Source organism: Hirundo rustica, chromosome 2, assembly GCF_015227805.2.
Source record: "Hirundo rustica isolate bHirRus1 chromosome 2, bHirRus1.pri.v3, whole genome shotgun sequence".
Classification (NCBI taxonomy): Eukaryota; Metazoa; Chordata; class Aves; order Passeriformes; family Hirundinidae; genus Hirundo; species Hirundo rustica.
In genome coordinates this window covers 21,022,265-21,047,823 of record NC_053451.1, presented here as the reverse complement: position 1 = coordinate 21,047,823, position 25,559 = coordinate 21,022,265, and the positions used below count along the sequence as shown (strand labels likewise).

The window sequence follows — 25,559 nt, the reverse complement described above, 5'->3', positions numbered from 1 at the left end:
GCAGCCGGAGGATCCAGCCCCCGGCGAGACCCCCGAGGAGGGGGAAGGAGGGCGGAGAAGGGGCTGCGAGGGAGGGCGCGGCGCAGGTAAGGGCAGCCCCGCGGCCCCGATCCGCGGCTGCGGGAAGGGCCGGGGCGAAGGCGGGACGGGCGGCGGCGGGGCAGGGCGGCGGGATGTCGGATATCGCCGGGTGGAAGGACGACTACTCCATGTTTGCCCCGGCTCGGTCCGCGGGGGGCACTTCTGAGGTGAAAGGCGCGGACGGGACTTTTAAATCGGCAAAGGTTTTCGCGAAGGCTGCGGGTGTTCCAATGCGGGAATCCCGAGCATTCAGCCTCATGTGCAAGAGGTTTTGCAGCCGAGGTTCTGGATCGCTGAACAAAGGAGAGGTTAAGTTTTCGGCTTCGTTCTGAGTTTGCTACGTGGTTTTTCTCCTTTCCCTACCTCTTGGGTGTGTCGAATGGAGATGTATACCCAAACTTGAATTTCCAGGCAAAATTAAAAGAATTTAAATGAACTTCATGACTTCTTACTATGTGAGAGAAAACCTAAAATTATCTTAGCTTCTTTATTTTATTTCATTTCTAAACAGAATAAGCCTCAAGACAACAATTTCCATCCTTGGATATGTTCCATTTTGTTTCAGTTTTCCATCAATAAATCATATTCTGCTCTCCTAATAACACTTAATACTTGGCATGGTATCAAAAAAATATTAACTTTTTGATAAAGGGCTTTCTGAAGAGTTTGGGAACTGAAGTACTTAAGACCAAAGTATTTCTGCTTTTTACTTTTAGAACCAAGTGTTTGATGATTACCATGCATTTGCACACTTAGGACTAGTGATTTCTCCACTATGTACAACTTTGTTTGCATCACCTTATATTGCTGTTTCTGTGGAAGTCTTTAAATTATGGCATAAGTTGTACTCCAAGTCACTGTAAGTACCTTGTTAAAGGAATGTTTCCAATATCCATTTTAGATACAAATTCCTCATTGACTCTGGAGTTACCTCTGAGAAGTTTGCCCAGATGTCTTTTGCTTCTTTTCAGGGTTGCTTGTGTGACTTTTTTTGTATTTTTCTCTTTACAAATGAAGCTGGGCAAACCAAACAGATTTCTCTCAGTTGTGGAGACTGTGGGTAGAAATAACTGCTGGAGAAGAAAACTCCAATGAACCTTGAGGAGTGGCTGGAATAATTATCCCTGTGTTTAGGCAAACTGCTGTTTACTCTCTTCTGGCACACAGATCTGCCTGCAAAGATCATTTTAGTCCATATTGCAGATGGCCAGTGCAGCAGTGCAAAAATGGGCTCCTTGTTCCCAGTCTGAAGAAGTACACAAAACAAGACTGCCCAGAGTTGAAACTCTTGTCAGCTGGCTCCATTTTCTTATGTGTGACCAAACACACTCATGCTCACTTGCAGTTGGCAGTAGTAGTAATTTTGACCATCTCTTCCAAGCTACGAGCAAGATAAGCTTCTAAATCCAGGAATTTCAAATTATATGACATTGGTTTTGAGATGCCTTCGTTTTTAGTACAGTGACTCTCTACAGGGCAGTTCTATCCCATCAAGCAGCATGAGCCAGACTTGGGCCTTAATGCTGCTTTTTTGCTACAGAAGGTAAAAAGAAGTCTTAAGTCCCTTTAATCAAATTATGCCTAAATCAGGGCCTGGTATAACACTTTAATGCTATCTGAGCAACACTCCTAAAACCTTTGGTCCAAATCACCTTGCACTTGAGACATTTCTAAGACAAATTGTGTAGCATCTGTAATGCCAGCGGTTTTGGAAGAGGATCTTGCTGGGTCTGCTCACTCTGTTAATTGTGTTGTTGGAGGAGTTGCAGGAACTGAAGCTCCTGCTGCTGTAGCCTTGTATCATGGAGGGCTCTTCAGTTTCTGCTAATGTTGTAGTAGTAGTACAAGTTGATTCCAATTTAATGAGTATGGGGTGGTCCTGTAGAATGGAACTACACCTCTCAAGCATTTTTTCTTTTCTAGCTGGGCAAAGCCAGCCAGCCATTTCTCCCAGCTAGCATCAATGCTACAGTCTGCCTTGCTGACACTCCCATTCAGTCATTAATGTTTCTCTTTTTGGTTTTGATCCACACAGCCTTCTGCTGTTGATAGTGTGTTTCCCCCAAGCTATAGCTGGTAGAGGCAGTGCATTTGGCTCCCCTTGGAGAAGCAGTATTATCAGGCAGCCTGATGACAGACAAGACTACAGGGAAAATGTCAAGGTGCAAAGGCAGGTTAGCCAAGGCAAAGCTCTAGGTGCAAACCTCACCTGCTCTGTTGCACAGCTTTGTGGAAATTACCGATAAAAAAAAAAATTATGTATATATTTTTTTTCTTATCACAGCAGAATGCTGTAAGCCCCAAGCACTCTTATAATTGGTTACAATCTTCCATGTGAAATCCACAAGATTTAAACATTTATTTTTAATTGCTTTGTTTGCAATGAGGGCTCACACTAACTAACTGTACTGCACAGACAGATGGGGTGGCTGAAGATGAGGAAAGACTTTTTGGCAGGGCTTGTTGATAGGACAAGGGGTAATGATTTAAAACTAAAAGAGGGTCTATTTAGATTAGATATAAGAAAGAAATTTTTTATGAGGAGGAGGGTGAGACACCGGCACAGATTGCCCAGAGAGGTGGAAAGGTTCCTTCTAACCCAAACTATTTTATAATTCTATCATAAGGTTATGAACACTTGATGGAATAACTTCAGAGAGCAAAGATTCATGAACAAGTGGCTGGCCATGGATGAGACAGCAAAATAAAGAACAGTGTCACAGCAGGAACCAACATTCTGGACACATGTGTCCCATGTTTCCAGCTTTCTCCCTTGCCGGGGACAGAAGTTCAGCTCTTACAAGTGTCACCTGCTTGTTGCCCAAGTATGAGCTGTTATGAGCAACACATTAGCAAACTGAGCATTTTTGTAGTTTTTCAGTAAGAAAAACAAGTCCTTCCTATGAAAAACATCAAGGACTTAATAATGACCTCCCATTTGTTGATACAAGCTCCCTTCCCATTTTTGCCAACTTGAGACTGTCCTTAAGATGAAAGTTCACTAATGCACACAGCACAGATGACACTTCTGCTTCCTGTATTTTGTTAGTGTTTGATGATTCCTTAAAACAGGGTCTTCTTTGTAACCCAGTTTCTCATCCAAAGGCTCTGGTCACCCCAATGTCTGGGACTGTACATAACGAAGAAAAATTCTAATGGTTTTTCTGCACAGCCACCAGTAGTTACTGTAAGGGAGCAACCCCTGCAACTGAAGAATTATAACTTATATTGAGGTCAGCAAGCCCTGTACTTCACACCTTCATGCCTTCACACCTCCTCTACAGCTATCTGAAAGGAGGTTGTAGCCAGGTGTGGGTCTGCCTCTTCTCCCAAGCACGCAGGGACAGGAGGAAAAGGAGTAGTCTTAAGCTGTGCCTGAAGAGGTTTCAGTTGGACATTAGGAAGAACTTCTTCACAGAAAGGGTGGTTAGACATTGGATTGGAGGGCCCAGGGAGGTGGTGGAGTCACTCTCCCAGGAGGTGTTTAAGGACAGACTGGACGTGCCAGTCAGCACCCTGTGGTGTAGCTCTGTGGTGATCAAAGGCTGGGCTTGATGATCTGAGAGGTGCTTTCCAAGATAATTGATTCTGTGATTCTGTGACCAGTCTTCCTTCAGGCACAGGGTTCTCTTTCAGATATGGCTTCTTTGCTGGTGGAAAATATCCACTGAAGACCACTAAAACATTAAGCTTGCTCAGCAGACTCCCCCCTTTTTTTTGGTTGAGTCTTCTTGTCTTCAACAACTGCTTGGAGACATAAATAGCAATTGCAGTAACTTCTAAGAGTCTGTAAAGAGCTTTGTAAATGTCAAATGCAGGATCTTTCACAGCCCAAGTGGTCATTAGTATTTATTACAAATATTTTCCATAGTCAAGTAGTGCTGTCAGCTTTGCTGTTTTACGAGATCATTCGACTGAAGCCCCAACTGTACTGTCAAGATGCTGTAGGAGGAAGTCCATGAAAAGGATGCCAACAGAAACCAAAACATATTTTATTTAATTTCCTCTCCAGAGCAGGGCTCTGATCTCTAAATCATCAGTTGATACATCAAACTTTTGCTGTCATGACATTTTCCCAGCCTGGGAAGCAGAGAACATTTAAGTGAACACAACTGGAAAGACAAAGAGTAGCCAGAGATTACACCCTACAGAAGTGTTTTTTGTGGCAAAGCCATGGAGCAATCTTCCTAGTGGCAGTGTAACCTCTGCTGGACCATGAACTCCAGGAATGGCTAGAGACCTGCAGAGGTTGTTCACTGAAGTGACTCAGGCTGTTTCAAAGACCATAGGTAACCCTCCCCCACCGGTCTGCCCTGGAGAGGCCTCATCTGGGTTCTGTGTCCTGTTCTGGGCTCCTGAGTTCAAGGAAGACAAGGAATTACTGGAGAGTCCAGCAGAGTGCCACAAGGAGGATTAGAAGACTGGAGCATCTCTCTTTGGAGGAACAGCTGAGGGAGCTGGGCCTGTTTAGCCTGGAGAAGACAGCTGTGAGAGGACCTCATCAATGCATGCAGACATCTTAAGGGCTGCTGTCAAGAGGTGCCAGAATCTCTTCAGTGGTGCCTGGTGATAGGACAAGGGACAGTGGGCACAAACTGAACCACGGGAAGTTCCACCTGAACATGATGAAAAACTTCCTTCCTGTACAGGTGACTGAGCACTGGAACAGGCTGTCTAGAGAAGTTGTGGAGTCTCCCTCACTGGAGATAGTCAAGGACTGTCTGGATGCAATCCTGGTCAACCTGCTCTAGGTAAACCAGCTTTAGCAGGGAGGTTGGACTAGACAACCTGTAGAAGTCCCTTCCAGCACTAACCATTCTGTGATTTCATGATTTTGTGATTCTGTGATTAAAGGAATTGACTTCAAAAGGAGAGTGACCGCATATAGGAATTTCACTGCCATCACAACTTGGGTTAAAATAGGGAAGCACTAGGAGATCCAGCTGAGCCCTGCTGAGCTGAGCCCTGGGTGGATTAGAAAGCAGAGATGGTCTCAGATGTTAGTGAAGAGCTCCCACAGCCCAGCAGTGGGTGTCACAGCATGTCCCTCCTCATGCCCTCTCTGCGGCAGCACTCTGCCTCTGCCCCACACAATCAAAAACCGCCAGGCTGGGAGGAGCCCTGCAGCACCTCAGCTGGAGGGCAGCAGGTGACCCTCTGTGACCCTCTGTGGAGAAGGGAACTGCTACCCTGCATGGGGAACAGATGGAGGGTCACCCCACAGGGGACACCCCACTGTGGGCATGGAAGTGGCTGCGGTGGCTGGAGCCAAACCTGGTCCCAGCACTGCTGTACCTACAAGAGTTTACTGACATACCCGTGCTATTTTACCCTTTATTTCAGCCAGTGCTAGGAAATACCAGGGTTTATGGCCAGTACAGGAACTATGAATATTTCATAGGAAAAAATTACTCTTACGTGTCCCGTGCACTTACCAGGTTTACTTTTTGTGTGTATTTTTTGAACTTGTGCTGCTCTGAAAAAGGCTCCAATCTGGCAGTTCTGAAAACCAAAAATTTCATTTCCCCAGACAAGCAGCTGCTCAGATATCAAGAGCCAATGGTGAGATTATTATGTAGTACTTGTTGTCCCTGGATAACCCCTGGAGATAGCCTGCTCAACTGTGGGAGCAGAAACAGTCAGCAGATGCACAGAGAACGGGGAAAGAGAGCCAGAAAACTGAGGGTCATGAGAGATGATAAACACAGTGAGGAGCACGCAGAGGACTGACAAGTATCTGGGAAGGAAGAGTGACAGATGCAAGGCACTGAATAAGAATAGAGTGGTACAAGCTGTGGGCCCAAACTCATCACTGTGGGAGACTGTGTCCCGGAGTCCCTTCTTTCTAGGGCCAGCAGATAGATTTCTGGTCATTGCCTCTGGGATTTTTGGTTTTCATCCCTGTCTTCTTGGCTTGAAGATTCTCTCAAGGCCTGAATTCTTCTTCAGACTTTGAAGAGGTGTGCTTATGACATTTCTTTTTTTTTTTTCTTTTCATGAAAATCTTTATCTCCCACACCCCTAAACCATAAATACCAAGGCTGTCCTGTCACTTTTTAGCATTTCAAATAGTCCTGTGTCCTGCTTTCATTCGTACACACAGCACTTTGTTCCAGTCTAATTCTAAAGCAGCTATAGGTGCCAGCTGAGTATTTCCTAAACACCAGAGCAGTGATGTAATCTGGAAACATGAAATGCTTTCAGTCATGGCATGAAATCAGGACTGCGTTTATTGAACAATTGGAGCAGACAGTTTTTCAGATCAGCCTGGCTGTCTGTGGTGTTTACAGCATGATGGCTGCAGGACAAGAGGCACTTGCCTCGTGAATAGATCTTTAGCTGCAAGTAGGAAACTTTGGGACTGAATTAAACTTGTCCGTGATTTTCTCTGTCTGACATGCATTTCAGATTTGCTGGTTTCCATTTTTTGTAAAAGCTGTATGATCACAGCTTGTGCACTGATTAGAAAATGCCTACAATTGTTATTTCCTCCTCTTATCTGGGTGCATCATTCTCACCCATATCACAATCCATTCCTGCAGCTGTTATGGATAAATAAACATATTCCATCAAATATTATAAACTCCACATCAGTGTTTTCTAATCTAGCATATGGAAGAAAAAATTGGTGATGTTTAATCTTTTGGTCTTAACCTTTGTTGTCATATGGTTGTGTGGCAGAAATGGAAGCATTGCAGCAGAGTGAGTTTGTGGCTTTATAACTTGTGCCATTTCTGGAAAAGAAATCCACATTTCTGGTCGACAGTCCTCTGTAGCATCCCCCAGGGCTTGACAAGCACAGGAAATTGCAGGGCATACTGCTGTGGCAGGAGAATGTGCAGGGAAGGGAAGCTGCCTGCTGCAGGGCGGGCTCTGGCTCAGCTACCTCTCACGTCCCTGTCCCATGTAGGTCGTGCTCCTAAAACCCTGTCTGTCATTTAAAGGGAAAGGGGATAAAAGGGAAACTAACCTAATTACTTCAGAAGCAACTGAGAAGCCTTCTGAGTAACCAGGTGGTTTGCAGTCTTTCTCAATTGCACTTCCAAGACTTGCCTTAGACCCCACAAAAGTGGAGATCAGAAATCAAACTGGTAAAAACTGGTAAATGTTATGAAACATCTCTCCCAAAAACATCAGAAGATATTTAAATCAATCATCTGAGTCTATTTCTTGCCTGCCTTTCATGCTTCTGATGGTGTGAGATAATTTTCAGGCTAAAAAGGCAGCTCTTAATAGCCGCAAAAATGCATACCTTTTGAGTGTTCACTTGGAAACCTCCTTTTTCAGTGGAATCCCATGTTCCCTTCTGACCCCAAGGAGTAAGATGCAGCCTGAACAGAGGGATGAACAAGCCAGGTACACAAAGCATTATGGCTACATGGGGAATTTGTTGGCAATTGTGAACAGCCTGTATTGGTTTGGCAAAGTGTGGCTGTAAAACACTTTTGCAATACCATGCAGCTTTCTAATTGCTGGAAAAACCTTAATCATGCAGTGCTTTCTGTGGTTATCGCAAGAAAAACTATGCCTGGAATCCTCACATTAAAAAAAAAACAAACCAACAACAAAAAAGGCATCTCACACTGACAGGTAGCTGTAAATTACTCTTGTTCTTTATTCCAATCAGCTGCAGAAATGTTGACTGGTATTTAAAATTTATAAACTATCTCAACAATTCCGTTTATTGCCATAATTATGCCCAATTACCTTTTTCTCTGGTTTCCCTGAGGACTGAGGTCCCTGAGCAGGGGTGGCAGGATGGGGGTCCTGGGTGAGTCTGACTGAAGAAGTTGAAGCCTGTGGCTGTCCTGGAACCCTGACAGCAGCCTCCTGTCCTGGTGTGCCCCACACTCTCCTGAGAGCAGCATTTCAAGGGGCACCCTGTGTGAAAAGCCTGGATCTGGGCTGGAATATGTCCTTTGTCCTGTTCCTGGGCATGCTCCTTGGAGCAGCAGCCCTGCTGGCTGGCAGAGGAGGACCTTCCCTCATCTTGACTCCAAAATTTACTTTGCTAGAGCTAAAAATTTACTGTTGCCCTGGCTGCTGTGGCTCCATGGCTGCTCGCTGGGGGTGGTGGAAGGGTCCTGAGTGGTGAAACTTCAGGGTGGAGACATGAGGAGTGAGAGATCCTGCCGGAATCCTGGGGGTGCACACAGCAGGTAACAGGGGTGATTCGATCTGCAGCGGGCAAGGATGTACATGTGCTGGAAAACCAACCCTGTCATCCGTGGGGAGGACTGCGGGCAGGTGAAGAAGCTGATCTGCCCAGGGATCCTCCCAGTTAGGCTTTACCTGTCACACAGATCACCACCTCTGACATTAAAAGAAAAGAAGGGCAGTCACAGTGGGTCATTCCCCTCTGAGGGAGCAGAGGGCCCTGTATGTTGACCAGACCCATCCCACAGGGAGGTCTGCTGCTCCCTGGGGCCTGGGTACGGGATATTACCGAGAGACTCCCTGGGCTGATTCGTCCCTCTGATTGTTACCCACTGCTGGTACTGCAGGCTGGCAGGGGTGAGGCTGGAAAGGGGAGTGTCAGGGCAATTAAAGGGGACTTCAGAGCACGGGGTCAAGTGGCTGATGGGGCAGGAGCACAGGTGGTGTTCTGCTCAGTCCCTTTGGTGGCAGAGAAAAATGATGAAAGGAATAGGAGAGCGCACGTTATCAACAAGTGGCTCAAGGGCTGGTGCCACGGACAGAACTTTGGGTTCTTTGATCATGGGGCAACTTTGACTGCACCTGGCCTGCTGGAGCCACATGGACTCCATGTCTCTGTTAAGGGCAGAAGATTTTAGCTCATGAACTTCTGGAACTTATTGAGAGGGTGTAAACTAGGCTTGAAGGGGGAAGGGGATACAGCTGGGCTGTCTGGAATCAGGCCCAAGGGTGGTAAGCTGGGAATTTAATACAGCAGAGAAGAGGCAGTCCAGGAGGTCCTTAGAGTGTGTGGAGGACAACTTTTTGTCACAGCTGGTGAGCAAGCCCACCAGGAGAGGAACCATGTTAGATTTGTTGTTTGCAAACGGATATGGGCTGGTGGGAGATGTGGGGGTTGGAGGCCTCTTGGGGCACAGTGATCATGAAATTACAGAGTTCTCAATATTTGGTGAAATCAGGAGGAACATCCATAAGACTCTTACGTTCCAGAGGGCAGACTTTGGCCTATTTAGGAGACATTCAGAGAGTTCCTTGGGAAGCAGCCCTTAAAAACAAAGGAGACCAGGAAAGGTGAGCGTGCTTTAAAACAGAGATTTTGAGGGCACAGGAACAGACTGTCCCTGTGTGCTGAAACATGAGTCGACGAGGCAAACATCCATCGTGGATGGGCAACAAAGTTTTGAAGGAACTTAGGAATAAAAAGAGGACGTATCATCTTTGGAAGAAGGGTCAGGTCTCTCAGGAAGTATAGACGTTGCTAGGGCATGTAGGAAAAAAATTAGGGAGGCCAAAGCTCAGTACAAACTTGGCAATTTTTGCAAAGGATAATAAAAAATGTTTTTACAGATATATTAACGGCAAAAGGAAGGGTAAGACCAACCTTTGTTCTCTACTGGATGCAGGAGGGAACTTAGTAACTGCAGATGAGGAGAAGGCGGAGGTGCCTATTGCCTTCTTTGCCTCAGTCTTTAGTGGGAATACGGCTTGTCCTCAGGACAACTGTCCTCCTGGGCTGGTAGATGGTGTCAGGGAGCAGAATGGTCCCCCTGTTATCCAGGAGGAGGCAGTCAGAGAGCTGCTGAGCCACTTGGATGTTCACAAATCTGTGGGCCCAGATGGGATCCATCCCAGGGTGATGAGGGAGCTGGCAGATGAACTTGTGAAGCCGCTCTCCATCATTTACCAGCAGTTCTGGCTCAGTGGTGAGGTTCCAGATAACTGGAAGCTGGCCAGTGTGACACCCATTCACAAAAGCGGTAGGAAAGAGGATCCTGGTAATTATAGTCCAGATAGCCTGACCTCAGTAAGGTAAGGTAATGGAGCAGTTTGTATAAATTGCCATCACGCAGCACTTACAGGATGGCCAGGGTATCAGACCCAGCCAGCATGGGTTTAGGAGAGGTAGATCATGTTTGACCAACCTGGTCTCCTTCTATGACCAGGTAACTCATCTGGTAGATGCAGGAAAGGCTGTGGATGTTGTCTATTTGGATTTCAGCAAGGCCTTTGACACTGTCTCCCACAGCACACTCCTGGATAAGCTGGCAGCCCGTGGCTTGGACAGGAGCACTCTGTGCTGGGTTAGGAACTGGTTGGATGGCCAGACCCAGAGAGTGGTGGTGAACAGTGCTGCATCCAGCTGGGGCCAGGCACCAGTGGTGTCCCTCAGGGTCTGTGCTGGGGCCAGCTCTGTTCAATATTCTTATTGATGACATGGAGCAGGGAGGTCATTCTTCCCCTGCACTCGGCACTGGTGAGGCCACACCTCGAGTGCTGTGTCCAGTTCTGGGCCCCTCAGTTCAGGAAGGACGTTGAGATGCTCGAGTGCCTCCAGAGGAGGGAACGAGGCTGGTGAGGGGCTTGGAAAACAAACCCTGTGGGCAACGGCTGAGGGAGCTGGGGGTGTTTAGCCTGGAGAAAAGGAGACCCAGAGGTGACCTTATCACTCTCTACAGTTTCCTGAAGGGTGGTTGCAGACAGCTGGGGGTTGGTCTCCTTCTCCAGGCAGCAATTGACAGAACAAGAGGACACAGTCTTAAGTCCTCTTAAGTCTTAAGCTGCGCCAAGGGTTGGATATTAGGAAGAAGTTTTTTACAGAAAGAGTGATAAGGTACTGGAATAGCCTGCCTGGGGAGGTGGTGGAGTCACCATCCCTGGAGGTGTTTAAAAAGAGATTGATGTGGCTCTTGTGCCATGGTTTAGTTGAGGTGTTAGAGCATGGGTTGGACTCAATGATCTTGAAGGTCTCTTCCAATGTAGACATTCTGTGATTCTGTGTGATTCTGTGATGCCAGCTGTCTGTGTGCCTTTCCTAGGCTTCAGGACCACTGACTATGCCTGGCAGGGTTGGGAGAATGATTTGGACAGAGTTGAAGTGAAACAGGTCACCAGCTACAGGAATGCCTGTGCCACCTGGTGGGACTGGGTGGATTAGGGGCCAGGCCTCATGGCCCCCATCTGTGGCCATATCCTTTAAATACCGCCAGGAGTGATGATCCCACCTCTTCCCTGAGCAGTGGCTTGACAATTCTTCCAGTGAAGAAATTTCTCCTGATACCCAATCTAAGATGATGAACTCTAGGGAAGGTTGTGGGCAGCAAGGAATGTTTGCTGCTGAGAATGTGGCTGTGGCTCTGCCAACACCCTTGGCCCTGAAATCACTGAGGGTAAAAAAGAGGGTCGTGGAATTGTACATCCTGCAACATCCATCCAATGTTGCAGATATAGACTGATAAGGCTCTGTAAAAAAAGCCCTCAAATTTATCAAGTATTGTCAGAACACGCTGCTGCCATCTTTATCCAATAAATAGCAGCTGCTGTCCCAAAACTGTCTGGCTCTCAAGCTGTGCAGAAGAGCTGGGAAGAGATGTTTCGTCCAAGGGATGCCAAAGGGAGATGCCAAAGTTCCACATGGAAAGGCAGCAGCCTGACATATTGCTCTCTTCTCCTTTCACCTCCCAGATCCATCTCCTGACCCCACAGTGACTTTCCTACTGAGGAGTAGCCTCACCATATTCTCATTCTCATATGGTGAGGCTTAGCCTCACCATATTCTCAGTTTCATACTAAGCCCCCAGATTGTGCAATATCCCCCAGTTTATTTGCAGACAAAACTTCTCAGTCACATCAAAACTCTGGGTGTTGGCAGGTGACTTCTAGATTCACCAAAAGGAACTCTCAGGCCTGAAAAGAGAAAACTCATGAATTAGGAAGTTTAATCGGTTTAAGACAAGCTCTGTCACAATGTTTTCAAGTTTACTAGAAACTTTGAAGGGTAAGTTGTGTAACTCCTTTCTGAAACCAGCTGTGTTGAGATGCAGCATTCCAAAGGTCTGCCACAATAGCTGACTGGCAGAACTGATGCGTGTCTTTCTAGAGAAATCCTGCAAATAATCCCTAACACTTTTGGATAAACTCAACCCGAAGTTTACACTCTCTAAAGCTAATAATATGTGATTGTATTTCTTTTAGCAAAAAAGCAATTTTTCTGCTTCTATTTTGTTTATATTGGATGTGGAACTTCAGCTGCTTTATCAGTCTTTTCTTCTTTTTGCTTGTTTTGAAAGGTAAAAAATAGTTTAAAACAAAGCTTCTTTATGTCTTGCCTAGATTTAGTGCAGAAAAATCCACCAGTGTTTAAAGATCTAGGTAACCCGGGTGTGAATTTGCAGATTAAGAATTACTTTTGAAGCTTTGTATACCCTGCACTACAAATGATGTCAACACAACTCTTCATTTCACTTCTCATGCATCTGTACTCTCCCAAGGAAAGGTTATTTGGCGGTTTCATTTACCTTTCTAATCCATTGTTTTGCTTTGATGTGCAGCACGGGGTAAATTGTTCCTTTTGAACTGCTTTGTACCTGTGGTGAATAATAATGAATAATGAATAAAGTCTTTCCAATAAACGGTGTTCAGTGAGATCAGACATGTGAGGAAAACCCACTCCCCTCCCCTCCCATCTTCCCTTCAGTCAAAGAAGAGAAAAGACAAAATGTGTCTGAAAAGACAGCAATGCCTTCCAGGCCAGCATGTTTAAAAAACCCCAGAAATTAAGGTTTGAAAAGCAAAAGAAGTATTCTAAAGGTTAAAGCAAAGTTTAGATAACTGAAGCTGTTAGTACTGTCCTTTTTTTGAGGCAGATAGTGCAGTGAATTCTGGCAGGGATGTGCAGGCAGGTCAGACTCTTTGAGCTAAAGATGTCCCAAAATGAAGAAAGAACCTCCTGGCTGAGATAGGTCTGGGTCCCACAATGGGGCTGAGCTCCCCAAACCTCATCAGCGAAGTGTGCTGTGGGCTGCTGCAGAGGGAGCAGTGCTTTCCCCACCTGCAAATAAAACATGCAGGCATCAACCCCGTGGCACGTAAAGGGTGATGGGGGAGGCAGAGGAGGTGGAGCAGGGCTCCCCCAGCCCTTGGACCCCCAGCTGCAGGAGGCCTTCCCCACACAGCAGAAATCCCAAGAGGGAGTCCTTAATGTTTTTTTTCACAAACACATCCCTCATGCCCCCTTTGGCCGCCCCACGTCTGGCAGGTGCTGCTTCCCTGAGCTCCATGCACCCATCTCCACATGGGCTCTCCTTCCCAACGTCCAAGTGCAGACACCAGACTCTGCAACACCTGTGGGGACGCATCCAAAAATGGGCTTGCTTGGGCAACCAGCATCACTTTTCTCTGCTCTGGTGCTTCCCCAGTGCTTCCCTAGAAATTATATAAGCAGGTTATTATCCAGGGAAAGCTTTAAAGCTCACCTCTCCCACTCAGTAGCCCTTACAGTGGGAGAGCTCAGCTCTGGAAGAGCAGCGGACAAGCAGGGGCTGCAGGACCCTCTTCAGCATCCTGTTTAAATCAGGCCAGACTCATGCTATGCATGAACAGTCATGTTTTATTTTCTTTTCCTTTGTGGCTAGAGAGGCCACCTCTCCTCGTGCAGATGGGATAGCCTTAGGAGAACTCCAGGACCTGAGCATGTGGAAGTTTCTCTTCTTAAAAAAAGTGCTTTTAGTGGAGTTGAGCCTCCAGAACTAGGAGAGGGCTCACGCTCTGTGGCTAGACAGCCTTACATGAACCAGCTGCAAGTGCTCCATGGCCCAGAAACTGCAGTTTAAAACTTCTTATGCAGAGCTGACCATAGGAAATACTCAGAAAAAAGAAAGATATACCAGAGCTTCCATGTTCCATTCGTAACCAGATGGCTCCAGTGCAGTGTGGCAATTGAACTTTTAGGTCGGCAACAATAATAACACAAAGTACAATCCTTCTAAAGTGGTTATTCTTGATTGCTTCCTGTGCAGAGACTCAGTATGCCTTTGGGGCATGAGGCACAACAACTCAGTTTATAATATCTTAAAGCAACATTGCAATTTAAAGTTAGAACTGTCATTTTGATGGAGAAGGCACTGGCTGGAAGGCAACTATCCTAAATCCCAACCAATAACCTTGTCACACAGTGCACTTGATGCTCTTGATAACATATATTTAGTTGTGGGTGCATAATTCACCCACCAAATAATGAGAATTACTTGATGTTTGTAAATCATAACAAGACATCTGGGTTGAAATAAAAAAAAAAGGCCATTTACTAGTGAATATTTACCCATTTGATGGGTATGCAATTCATTTAAATTAACTGTGAGTACTCAATTCAGTGACACACATTGGATCTATGCAAGGAGATACTTTAAAATTATGACCCACTGAATCCTCCCACTATTCCCGTAATCGGTCTCTGTTTGTTTCTCCTTCAGGTATTGCCTAGCAGAAAACCATGGGCAATTTCAAAGGCCATGCCCTCCCTGGAAGCTTTTTCCTTCTTTTTGGTTTATGGTGGTCGGTGAAGTATCCACTGAAGTACGCCTGTCGAAAAAACAAGAACGCTTGCTACCTTGGTTCCAGGGCAGGATTCCAGCGCCTGGAGTTTGTTGAGGGCGTCATCAAAGCTGTCTTTGCCCTCATTGGTAAGTGAGGTGGACCAAGGGCAAGGCTGTACCTTCTAACACTTTTTTTGCTTTAAATTTTGTTCTCTGATAAAATGGATCTCCTTGTGTTCCGCTCTTTTGCCCTCTAACCACTGAGAAGTGGCGGGCCTGCTGCTGTTAATTACACAGCTGTGGCCATAACATGGTTTCCATCCATAGCATCTTCTGGAGCTTCTGTGAGGTCTCCTGACCACTCCTGAGCACTTGACCACTCCTGACCTCATCTCAGTGCTCGTGTACTGTTCACTGTTCAGGGAGGGAGATAAGATATTTAGGCAAGGGGCTCTCATGTGCACGCTGGGAGCACCAGGCTGTGAAGGTGTTACTTTTATATTTTGAATACAACCCTCGCAGATGCTGGAAGCTTCCACTGATTTCTTGATAAAATATGTAGATGATGCAGATGAGTTTTTGATTAATCTCAGTCAGAAGTGAAAATATTCACACAAAAAGACTGAACTCCAGAATTATTGCTGCAGGACTGTTGTGATGGGGTGTGAGGGAGCTGTTTGTCCTTCTGTTGTGTCCAGGCCTGGGTGGAAACCCACTGGGATGGTTTTGAGGGCTGTGTAGCTGACTAGAAATGTTTAGTTCTTGTTTACATCGTGGCAGGCTGTATGAGAGGGATTTGGCTTTAGAGGTAAGTAAACTAAACAACAGGGGATCTGAGGAGCTCAGCACTTGCGGCTCGGGTTGAAAAATATCTAAATTGTAAGCATTTTTCACTTCCAGATTCTATTTGTTTGCTCTTCTTTAGATGCCCAGATTTGCCTCATTTCTAATCAAGGTGCAAGCTGTGACAAAGTCTTGTTCTTGCTTTTCCTTCTCTGTTAAGATACATCAGCACCGACTGTTTTATCATTAAAAATGATAAAAATCTAAATAATAACATTCATTTTGAGGCGTGACTGTGGACATCTTTCCTACAAATCTGCCAGCCTGTGTCTCGAGGTATTTTGGCAGCCAAAACATTAATCTACTTCTTTTATTTTCACTTTGAAACCATAAGCTATTACTTTAACATATGGAAATTCCAATTCCAATCAAAAGTATGGAAAAAACACTTGGCTAAAACAGACAGTAAAGGCATCAGGAGTAAAACCTGCTGTTTCCATGTTAGGAAAACTGGAAATGAAGGTGGAAAAACACTGCATTTTTCTACAGCGTGTGTACACATACAGCAGGTATATGTACACATATATGTACCAGCAGGATGCTGGCCTATGCTTTATAATCAGCTTTAACTTTTCAGAAGCAGAAAAACTTTTAAACCCTCCCCAAACTTCATTGATCATATAAAACATTTTAAAGCAATTTTCCCTTGCTAGTCAGCAAGACACTGAGGGGCCAAGGTAAGGGAGAGAGTGGAGCAGAGATTCAAATACTAACTCTGTGTACATTCCCATGGCACTTTTAACAACATTGCACGGTGGAGGGGTTTCCTTTTACGGCTTTAGAGGAAAAAACCCCTTTGAATTATAAGTCTGAACTCTGTCATCCTGCATGTGGCAGGGCACTGAAATGGTAAATCTTTCTTTTGGAGACTAGCATGTGTTCTGCTCACGTTTGAACCACTGGAAAAGGCAGCTGAAAAATTTGGTCAGAGGACTACTACAATAGCAATTGTTTAAAAGAAGAAAAAGCAGCAGAGAATATCTGTTTTCATTTTCACTGCTGGAAACTGCAAGATGCAAATAGTTCCACCAGGAGTGGAGCAGAAGCCTGATTTCCTCTGGCTCTCCACTCTAACCTCAAACTTGCTGGCATTATGCTGCGTGGGGATATACTGCTGCCTCTACTGTTTGTGTAATTTATACCTTAAGTACCAAATCAAGTGGTTTTTTCTCCTTGTTGCATGCACAGGGATGGTGGCTGAGCAGTTTGTTCCTGATGGACCTCATCTGAAGCTGTACAACTACGAGAAGCAGCACTGGGATCACTTGATGAACTGGCAGCACGCCACCATGTACCTCTTCTACGGCATTTCAGGGCTGGTGGACATTGTGGCACACGGGACCAACGCTCTGCCAGCGGCCATGGACAGGATGATGCTTTCCTTAGCAGTCTTTATTGAAGGTCAGCTTACCTCTCCCTGCAGGGCTGTGCAGGAATCCCATGGATGGGTATTGATCATTGGTCTGGGAATCTGAGATCAGCCTCACAGAATGTCCTCTGGGAGGTGGGTGTCCCACTCCCTGAAACACTTCAAAGAGATCACAGAAAGATCAGTCTTGGCCCTCCTTACACTGCCCAGTCCTGATCCCACATTGTAGAGGTGTATCTTAGCTTTCCTACCTAGCTCAGGCAGCAACAGAAATGTCATGAGAATAGCAGCAAAAGCCTGTTTTGGGTAAATGCTCAGCAGCTCAGGCATATGTTTGATGTAGGGACTGACAAGGTACACAACTAGTTAGCTAAAGCCAGCATGGGTGAAGGTGATACTGGCATAAAGAGAAATACCAGAAAGGTTTCACTGTTTTCTAAAAGCAGATACAGGGAAATTGCAAGGGAAGAAATGATCTTTAACTGATCACAATTTATTCCAGGTTTTCTCTTCTGCTACCATCTTCATGGGAGAGCCATGCTGGATGTTCATGTTCATCAGTTACTGCTGTTTGCTATCTTTGGAGCTGCTGCCTGCATATTTTTGGAAGTTTTTTTCCGTGGCAGTATTGTGCTAGAGATGCTCCGTACAAGCCTCTGCATATTACAAGGCAGCTGGTTCTGGCAGGTAGGTCCCTTTTCTGCCTTTGTAATTTCTCCCTCATCAGAATTGGTCATTTAATCCTTTTCAGAGGTTTCACAGGTTGTACATATGCCCTTTAAACACAGACCTCAAAAGACTTACGGAAAATAAGTTCCTTTAAAGAGATACAGAAAAAAATATTCTTTTTAAGATGTAAAAAAGTATTTCTCGTGTCCATTTTACAGAAGAAGAAGAAGAAGAAGAAGAAGCGGCTGTTTTACTTCAAGTGCCTTTTATTTGAATCAATAAAGAAGCTAAAGTGTTTTTCTTGAGCTCTCCATGTTACAGAGCTCTCTGACCCCTGTAACATCCTGTTCCAAATTTGCCAGCCAAATGGCAGTGATTTTAGAGCATGGAAATGTATGTTGTTCTTTACAAAGAGAGTCTCCACTGTCAGCTGCTGGAGCAGTGAGTAGATGCCCAGGGTAGTACTGGACAGGTGAGGCAAAGGCCCCATTGATAATTGCCAGGTTCAAAAGGTACTTAAGTTACAGATTCCCATTAGGAGACTGGGTGATGTAAAGGCTCCTGCTTTTCTAGAGCTCTGGGAGCTGACCAGAAAAAAGAACAGCCAAAACTTTGATATTTCAGGGATGGGGCTCCTGAAAGGACTCTTCAAAACGTAGCTTCCATGCCCTCACTTACTTGTGAGTCTATCCAATAACAGATATTTGACAGTGACTCTTTCTCTGCTGTCAGCACAAGAGAGAGATTTAAGGAGTTGCTGGGAGTTTGAAACAGAAATAGGAGCACTAGTGCTGATGTGTGTTTCGTCTTATAGTGGAGAATTGAGGTCACTCCAATGATTTTTCTTTCCGGCATGTCTAGACTGGCTTCCCTTTTTTCTATGCTGGCCAGACACGATGAATAAAAATGTTTGCTGTTTCTTAGGAGGACTGGACCCTCAGCACCAAATCAAATATTTAAATGCTTGCTCTGGCACAAAGACAGACCTCAGAACTGGCTGTATTTTTCTATAAGTGAACTCAAGAATGTGGTGCTAGAGCACTTGCTGTATTATTTTCTTGTTTGTAAACTTTCAGCTGGTTTAAGAAGCTTTGCATAGGAGGAATAGATGCAACCATTTATTCATTGTTTTCTGACTAGTCTAATTTTAGAACAGATTATTTCTTTAGCCCCAGAGACAATGTGGGCTTTGTTTCAAAGTAAAAACTGAAGTACTAAAAATAAAAGAAATTTAAGCGTGGCTTTTTTCACACCCACATCAGACTTCAACCATCTGTGTGACAGAAAACCACACACTGACTGCAGCACAGGAAATTTGTAAAAGGTAAAGGGACTTTCTTTCTGCATCATCAACGCCCTCATTCATTGAATTCTCTGCATGGAAATGCAAAATGCACTCCCCTCCCTCTTCCTCTCCTCTTCCCAGTTTCTAAATTCTCAGCTAAACTGCTGAGTGATGACTTTGAAGAGTATTGAGCAGTACAGAGGGTTGATGTTTGTCATGCAAACCCTGCACAGCCACAGCATTGACCATTTTCCCATTTTATGCACAAACATGAAATGGATCTTTCCCAGCTCTGAATAAAGACATCAGCTACGTATTTTACACGGATTTACAGTCTTGCATGGGGAAGCTCCATTTTTATGCCATTTCTGACCCTTCCCTCGGATGGCCCAGAAGAAATGGACTTGTGGCTCCCCTTTATTTGTTTGCTGATTATTCATCTTCCCAGCCGTGTAACGCGTTCCCAGACCCTGCCGGGAAGAAGGGAGGCAGTGCAAATGGCCAGGCAGGTTTTCTGATCCATGAGGTGACTTCAGTTCGGAGCACACAGGGCTGAGTGCCAGCGCCTCTCCTTCCAGTGCACAATTGTGATTGTTGCAGGGCTGGGATGTTGGGCAGGCTCCTTCGTTTTCTGGGCAAGAGCAGCGGGTCTCTGGGACTGGCACTTTATCTTCAAAGGCATTTCTGCACAGAGCTGTTTAAAGTGATCCATCACACCTGAGACTGACTACAAAATTGTTTTTAATAGTAAACGCAGAAATACGGAACACCACAAGAAAACTAAATGTCTGCCTTGTGACGGGTAGCATAAAACGTGACATGGCATAGGGTGCCCATCAAATGACATGTACTAAATCTCTTTTACTTTACTACAGATTGGCTTTGTGCTTTATCCTCCAAATGGGAGCCCAGAGTGGAACCAGACGGATCACACTAACATGATGTTCCTGACCATGTGCTATTGCTGGCATTATGCCTTTGCTTTTCTTATACTTGCAGTGAATTACACAATTGTCAGCTGGTAAGTTACTTGAAACGCTACAACTTTGGTGACTTGTCTATTCAGTCTAGTAGGAGCTTTGTTTTAGAAAAGTTTCACTGACAAATGAAAATATTTCTATGAGGTAATTAATTGTCTTGCAAGGTAAAATAAAAATAGTTATTAGTAATCAATGAGAATCACATGACATTTCTTCGGTAGAAAGGGGAAAGAACACATCCATAAATACAGCTCTGATAGCATAATAATTCTCACATAAAATGAACTCCAATAGTCTTCCACATTTGTAAGTGCATATAAAGTCATAAGCAGGAGATTCTTTTTACCTGCAGAATCTTGTCTCCCACTGCTCATCTCTGCTAATTTTAAGTGGCTTAGTGAGCAGGCTTCATGACTTTGAAGATTATTACACAGAATTCCTTGCTAGAGATTCCCTGTGATCAAACCTGATTTCTTTTTCACTGGTCATTTTCACCCCCTAATGTCTAAAGTTAGCCCTTCTCCTTGCTGCCCAGTGCTAATTCTGACAAAATTCCAACTGCAGTGTTAATTTGGCTGTAAAAATGCCTCCGCCATCAGACCACAGAATGTGATCACCTTCTGTCCACGGGACCTTACCAAGGCTTCTCCTGCAGTGTCCTGAACACGTTTCTCACCCCGTGCTTTATCCCTACCATCCTAACAGCCCTGTTGAACCATGTGAAGCACATAGTTCTTCCAGTCTTCATTTGCACCGAGGTGCCAGTTCCTTTTGTACCTCAGTCTGAAGGCACCAGCACACAAGGCTGGGTAACTGCTTTGATGTATAAAGAAGGGCAGCTCTTGAGAATGGGGCAGCAATCTCACGTCCCTTCCGATGCTGGCACCAGTGGCACCATCTGACGAGGCCTCGGAGGAGGCTGACCATGGCATACTGGCAGAGTTCCCCTCTGAGGTTAGTTTGGCCAGACTCACAGCTTTATGGTCCCTTCCCAAGCGAACACGGCGCCTGCACAACGCTGAACCTTCTGGAGGGTTCGCTGAGGTTTGTTCAAAGTGCTCTGTGATATGTCCATAGGAACAAGTGCTCACAAGCTGTACAGTCAGGATGTATCAGTAAGGGCAGCACTTGCTAACCACGGAATCACGGAATGAGTCATCCTAACTCACTGATGAGACACGAGAGAGATAAAACAGGATTTCACCATGTAAAAAATGTCAGATGAGCCTTTGCGTTTTTATTGACGACGTTTTGGTTGTTGTTTCCAGGGCGGTCCGTTCGAAGGTTAAGCAGTCCCAGTCCATGGAAATGGGTTTACTGAAAACATCTGAACGAGATCATGAGTCAGAAGAAGAAATTTAGCATGAGCATGGCTTGGCCAGTTTGCCCACTCCAACCATTAGGCTAATTGATACCTCATCTCTACATTTTTTTGCCATCCTTTTAATTCTTTACTATGACTTGCTTTGCAAATATCAATCCCCTATGATGTCTACATCTACACAGGTTTTTTGTTTGTTTATTTTGGTTTTGTTTGTTTGTTTGTTTTTTGTGAAGGGTAAACTTGATATTGATTCATGGTGGTTGCACTAGTACCTTGCTTATCACATGCTTCACAGAAAACCAGACTAGTATTAGACAGACTTGGTGTGGATGAGGTGGCACAATGAAATCTCTGTGTTTGCCTTATTAAAAGCTAAGCAAAACGTTTTTCAGCCGCTGCTGGACATAAAGTTCCCATAATTAGGGTGTCTAAATATGTGTGTTGGTTGCCCTGCAAGTACCTGTAGATAAATAACTGTGCAGACCTGGAAAACAGTAGAACAAGATAAAGGAATCACAATCTCGCAGCTGTCTCGTGTAACAACTTTGTGTCTCTGCTTGTGGCTTTAAGTTAAACAGAGAGAACTTCTCACTGTGAACCCACTGAGTCGTTCACTGGAGAATGTGTGGTGGTTCAGCCCCCAGAGACAGCACCAAGCTGGCAGGAGGACCAAAGATGTGCATGGTGATCAAAACCAGTGCAGTTGTTCCTGCTTGTGCTAGACACTCTTGTCTGTTTGTCATGCTTCGACTTTGCAAGGCAGTGCAGGTGACTCTGCCTTCCCTTGGTGCCTGGAACAATTTCTTTTCCAGAAAGGCTGAGGGGTGTCTGGCCAGGCAGCACCTAACTGCAAAACCAGTTCCTTTCCCAAAGCTATTTCCTTTCCTTTGGTGGAGTTTGGTGGTTTTCTGCAGGACCCAGAGCAGACACATTACCCGCCACCTGAGTCAGGAGCGGGTAATTCTGCTCTGTGGCAGGATGAGATGGTTTTACATGCTGTATCACCCCTTCGGTCACCATGCAGCCTGCACAGTGCTGCACAGTGACCTGTGGGAGGGCAGATGTTGCCTTCTTAGTAGCTCCACACCCAGCTACCAACAACAGTGAGGGAATTAAAAAACAGCACTGCTTTTAAATGCATTTATTTTCTCCACACAAACTGATCTAGAGAAAAGCACAGTATTCATTGCCAATGGCAGCAAACTGATTGCTTTAAAAAGCTAGCTAATAAAATACCTTGTACTTCAAAGGGATCCCAAGACACAAAAAATCCTTACAGGCTTTTTCTAAAGCTACTTTACCTTCAATGCAACATAAATATTTACTTCACTTTTAAGATCTGCCTTTTATCTTCCCTTTTTCAAGGAGCGCCTTTCTTAGCTGCACATGCTGTCAGTGCTGTATTTTAGTCTGTCAGTTTTGTCAGTGCCTTTCCAAAATCAGTGATGTTGTTTATTCTGAAGGAGATCGTCAGAAACTACTTTGCTTTTCACAGGTAGAAACAATGCAAGTTTCTTCACTGCTTTTCTTGATAAATACATTTAATAACGTGCAAATATTAAGGTGCTGTATCTCTAAACTAAAAGGATAACCTAAGAAGGATGAAAAACACAATAAACTCAGCTTTTGTATGTCTTCTTAGAAGACTTCAGTTGGTAGTTTTAAAAATTATTTTAGAGGTTTGACAAGTATCATGAAGTAACACCTGTAACCAGGTGTCAGATTATCCAGATGAATCTTCTTTGGGAAGCCAGAGTAGTTGGCTCACATACATTTCTGCATTTACAAATATCAATGAGGAAATTGCACATTGCTAGCCAAAGATCACTGCTTTTCTTAGCAATTGTTGGCCCTTTTTCAATGCCTTTCTCTGAACGCTCTCAGAGATTTTGGCAAACTTTAGTAAAGCCTGTCTCGGGACATTCTTGTAAGATAGGTATTGGTATTTGTAGCTCCGTCTCAGCTTTACAGTGGTCTCACTACAAACTCTGAAATAATTGTATTTACTCCACTCTGCAAATCTAAGATTTGAGTTTGATTACTGTGGTTCCATTAAAATCAGATTTTCCGTAGAAGGAAGATCCATGGCTTCCCTGAGGAGCTTGCCTGTTGATTGCAGCAGGCAAATGTACCCCCGTTACGATCTTACCTTCATCTCACCTCATCACTGCTGTGTCTAAATTGTGGGGATTTTTTTAAAGGGCAGATTCTTTTTCCTGTTAGAATCGTTGGGCTACAAAGCTTCAGTAGTGCTAGGCAGAGAAGACAATGCTTGTGCGTTAAAGAGAACTTGGGGATCATTACAAAAGTCTGTCGCAATAAGCCAAAATCAGTTGATGAAGCGAGCCTCATGGGTGAGCTCTGCACATGGAAGGTGCTTAGCAAAATCTCCTTTCAAAAAGAATCCTCCGCTTTTAGAGAAGGAAAAGTGACAGTACTTGAACTCATTGGCCAGAGAGTGGCTGCCTGACACCCTTCCTCCCATGGAGAGGAGCCTGGGGACTCTGGCTCTGTCCTTACCCACATCCAGCAGTGGCTGTAGAGCTTGGTCTTTTCTTTGGAGAAAAACTGGGCAGGATTTGCTGAGAGGTACCACCTGCACCTCCCTCTGGGGCCCTGCTGTGAATCTCTTGTAAATGATCACAGGACTGGACAAATAAGGCCAGCACACACCTGCTGGCTTTGGTGCAACCATGCTTAGCAAAGACGCCTCTAAAGAAGCCCAAACTGGAGGCTGATGCATTCTGTGACACAGAACAGTAGGGCAGGCTTTGTGCAAGAGGCTCTCTCCTCACATTAAAAAAGGTGGCATTACATTATCAAGCTTGGAGAAATGCAAGGAACAGCAGATCCCGAAGTCCCAAAGAAACAGTAGTCTTTTGAATTTAATTTTTAATACTTATAGTACATGCAAAGTGAGTGTCACAGCAGGGGTTTGTGCCTGACGAATTTATGGTGCCACAAAGGAGAGAAGCACACTTATTCAGGGTGGGGCATTGCTACATGGAATGCCTGACCCATCCTCCTGCGTCCAGAAGAGATGCCCAGGAATGGTAGGGCACCTATTACAATGAAGAAGGCACAGCCTTCGTCATTCCACAAGCAGAAGGTATTGCCTGAGTTGAACGAGAGGAGGGAAGTCTGACACGTTTACAAATGACACTCAGAAAAAGGAAGCTGCTCTCAAGAAAATTTAAATTATTTTTAAATATTGGTGCCTTTGAAAAACTATATGGTAGTTTTTACTAGACAAAATACACCTGTAATTTTATTTAAATAAAATTGATTTATTCATGTAAGATGTCTGTCTTGTTTCCAGGGGAAGAAATATAACCATTTATGGGAGAGAATGGGGTGGGATAAACAGGTTACTCTCATAACCCATCCAGACATTTGAACAAGTTGCACTTTAATTCAAGAAAGGCCAGTACTACCTTGTCATTAGAAACTGTGATGTTTGTTCTATATTCTTTAAACAAACACTTTTTTTCCCCTTGTAACTAAACATAGCATGAATGAAGAGCAAACATGACAGTAAGGAATTTGAATCCTCCAGGTTCACTCATCCTTAAAACTTAGGCACTAAAAAACTTCAGTGGATCAGGTACCTTAATGCACTCCCCCAAAAAGTTTCAATTCCTCCAAACAATAGGAGTTGGGGTAGGAGTTGCTGGTACAGAAGTTGGTGGAAGAAAACAGAAAAGTTTTTTATCCAAAAATGCCTTCAGCATGTGCAGTAGTGGAAGGGAGCCTGACTCCCAAGGACTAAGCAACAAAGAGAACATCTGTTAAAAGGGAGAAAGACAACTGGAAAACTGCCGGAAAACTTCTCCTTAAAATCTATCTTAGGTACAATATGTGCTTGCTCAAAACATGTGGGAGTAAAAAGCCTAATATTTGTCAAATAAGGAATAACTTGTCCTCAGATGACTTTTTTTGAACACCAATTTCTATCTCTTTGCAAGGTAATTGCTGCAGGTCATGGAATTTTATATTTGATACACCTCTCAGAATGAAAATATGTTTAGAAAACTAGATGAAAACCATAATTATAAATATTACATCAACACTACTTAGCAATTTAGTTTAGAAAGGAAGCTGTCGCCTAAAGACTATTGCCATTTACTGACAAAACACTCTGCCAGAGATGGCACCTAAGAGGTCAATGCAAGGGCACAATAAAGGCATGGAATTGGAACAGAAATGGTTTTGCTCACATGCTGCGGTTACCAGCCACGCCCTCCCGAGGAGGAGAAGGGAGAAATGCAAAGCAGGCTGCCGATCCATACAGCTGAGTAGCAATTAAGCAACAAGAAATCACTCCCAGCACTCTGAAGAACATGGGAGGGGCAGCTGTGTTCATGGTATACAGCATTCCAGCCTCCAGTGTTATTTACCAGGGACAAGGCTCTCAGACACGTGGTGGGATTTCTATGACTCCTGTGCTGCAGGAAACAGCAATGCCAATCTTTCATTTCCAGTGGGAATGACAGTAGGAGTGAAAGCTTGCACTGCTTTGCTGGAATTTTACTGCTTTGTG

The 25,559-nt window shown here is 44.6% G+C and overlaps 1 protein-coding gene across 1 annotated transcript; it reads left to right on the top strand.

Annotated features, from left to right (window-relative positions):
* On the top strand, positions 1–24,228 carry TMEM45A (transmembrane protein 45A). The gene is made up of 6 exons (XM_040055679.2): positions 1–86; positions 14,487–14,696; positions 16,581–16,793; positions 17,264–17,448; positions 19,591–19,736; positions 20,964–24,228. The coding sequence occupies exons 2-6, from the start codon at positions 14,507–14,509 to the stop codon at positions 21,055–21,057; spliced, it is 828 nt and encodes a 275-aa protein (XP_039911613.1). The 5' UTR covers positions 1–86; positions 14,487–14,506; the 3' UTR covers positions 21,058–24,228.
* Positions 24,229–25,559: the final 1,331 nt, after the last annotated feature.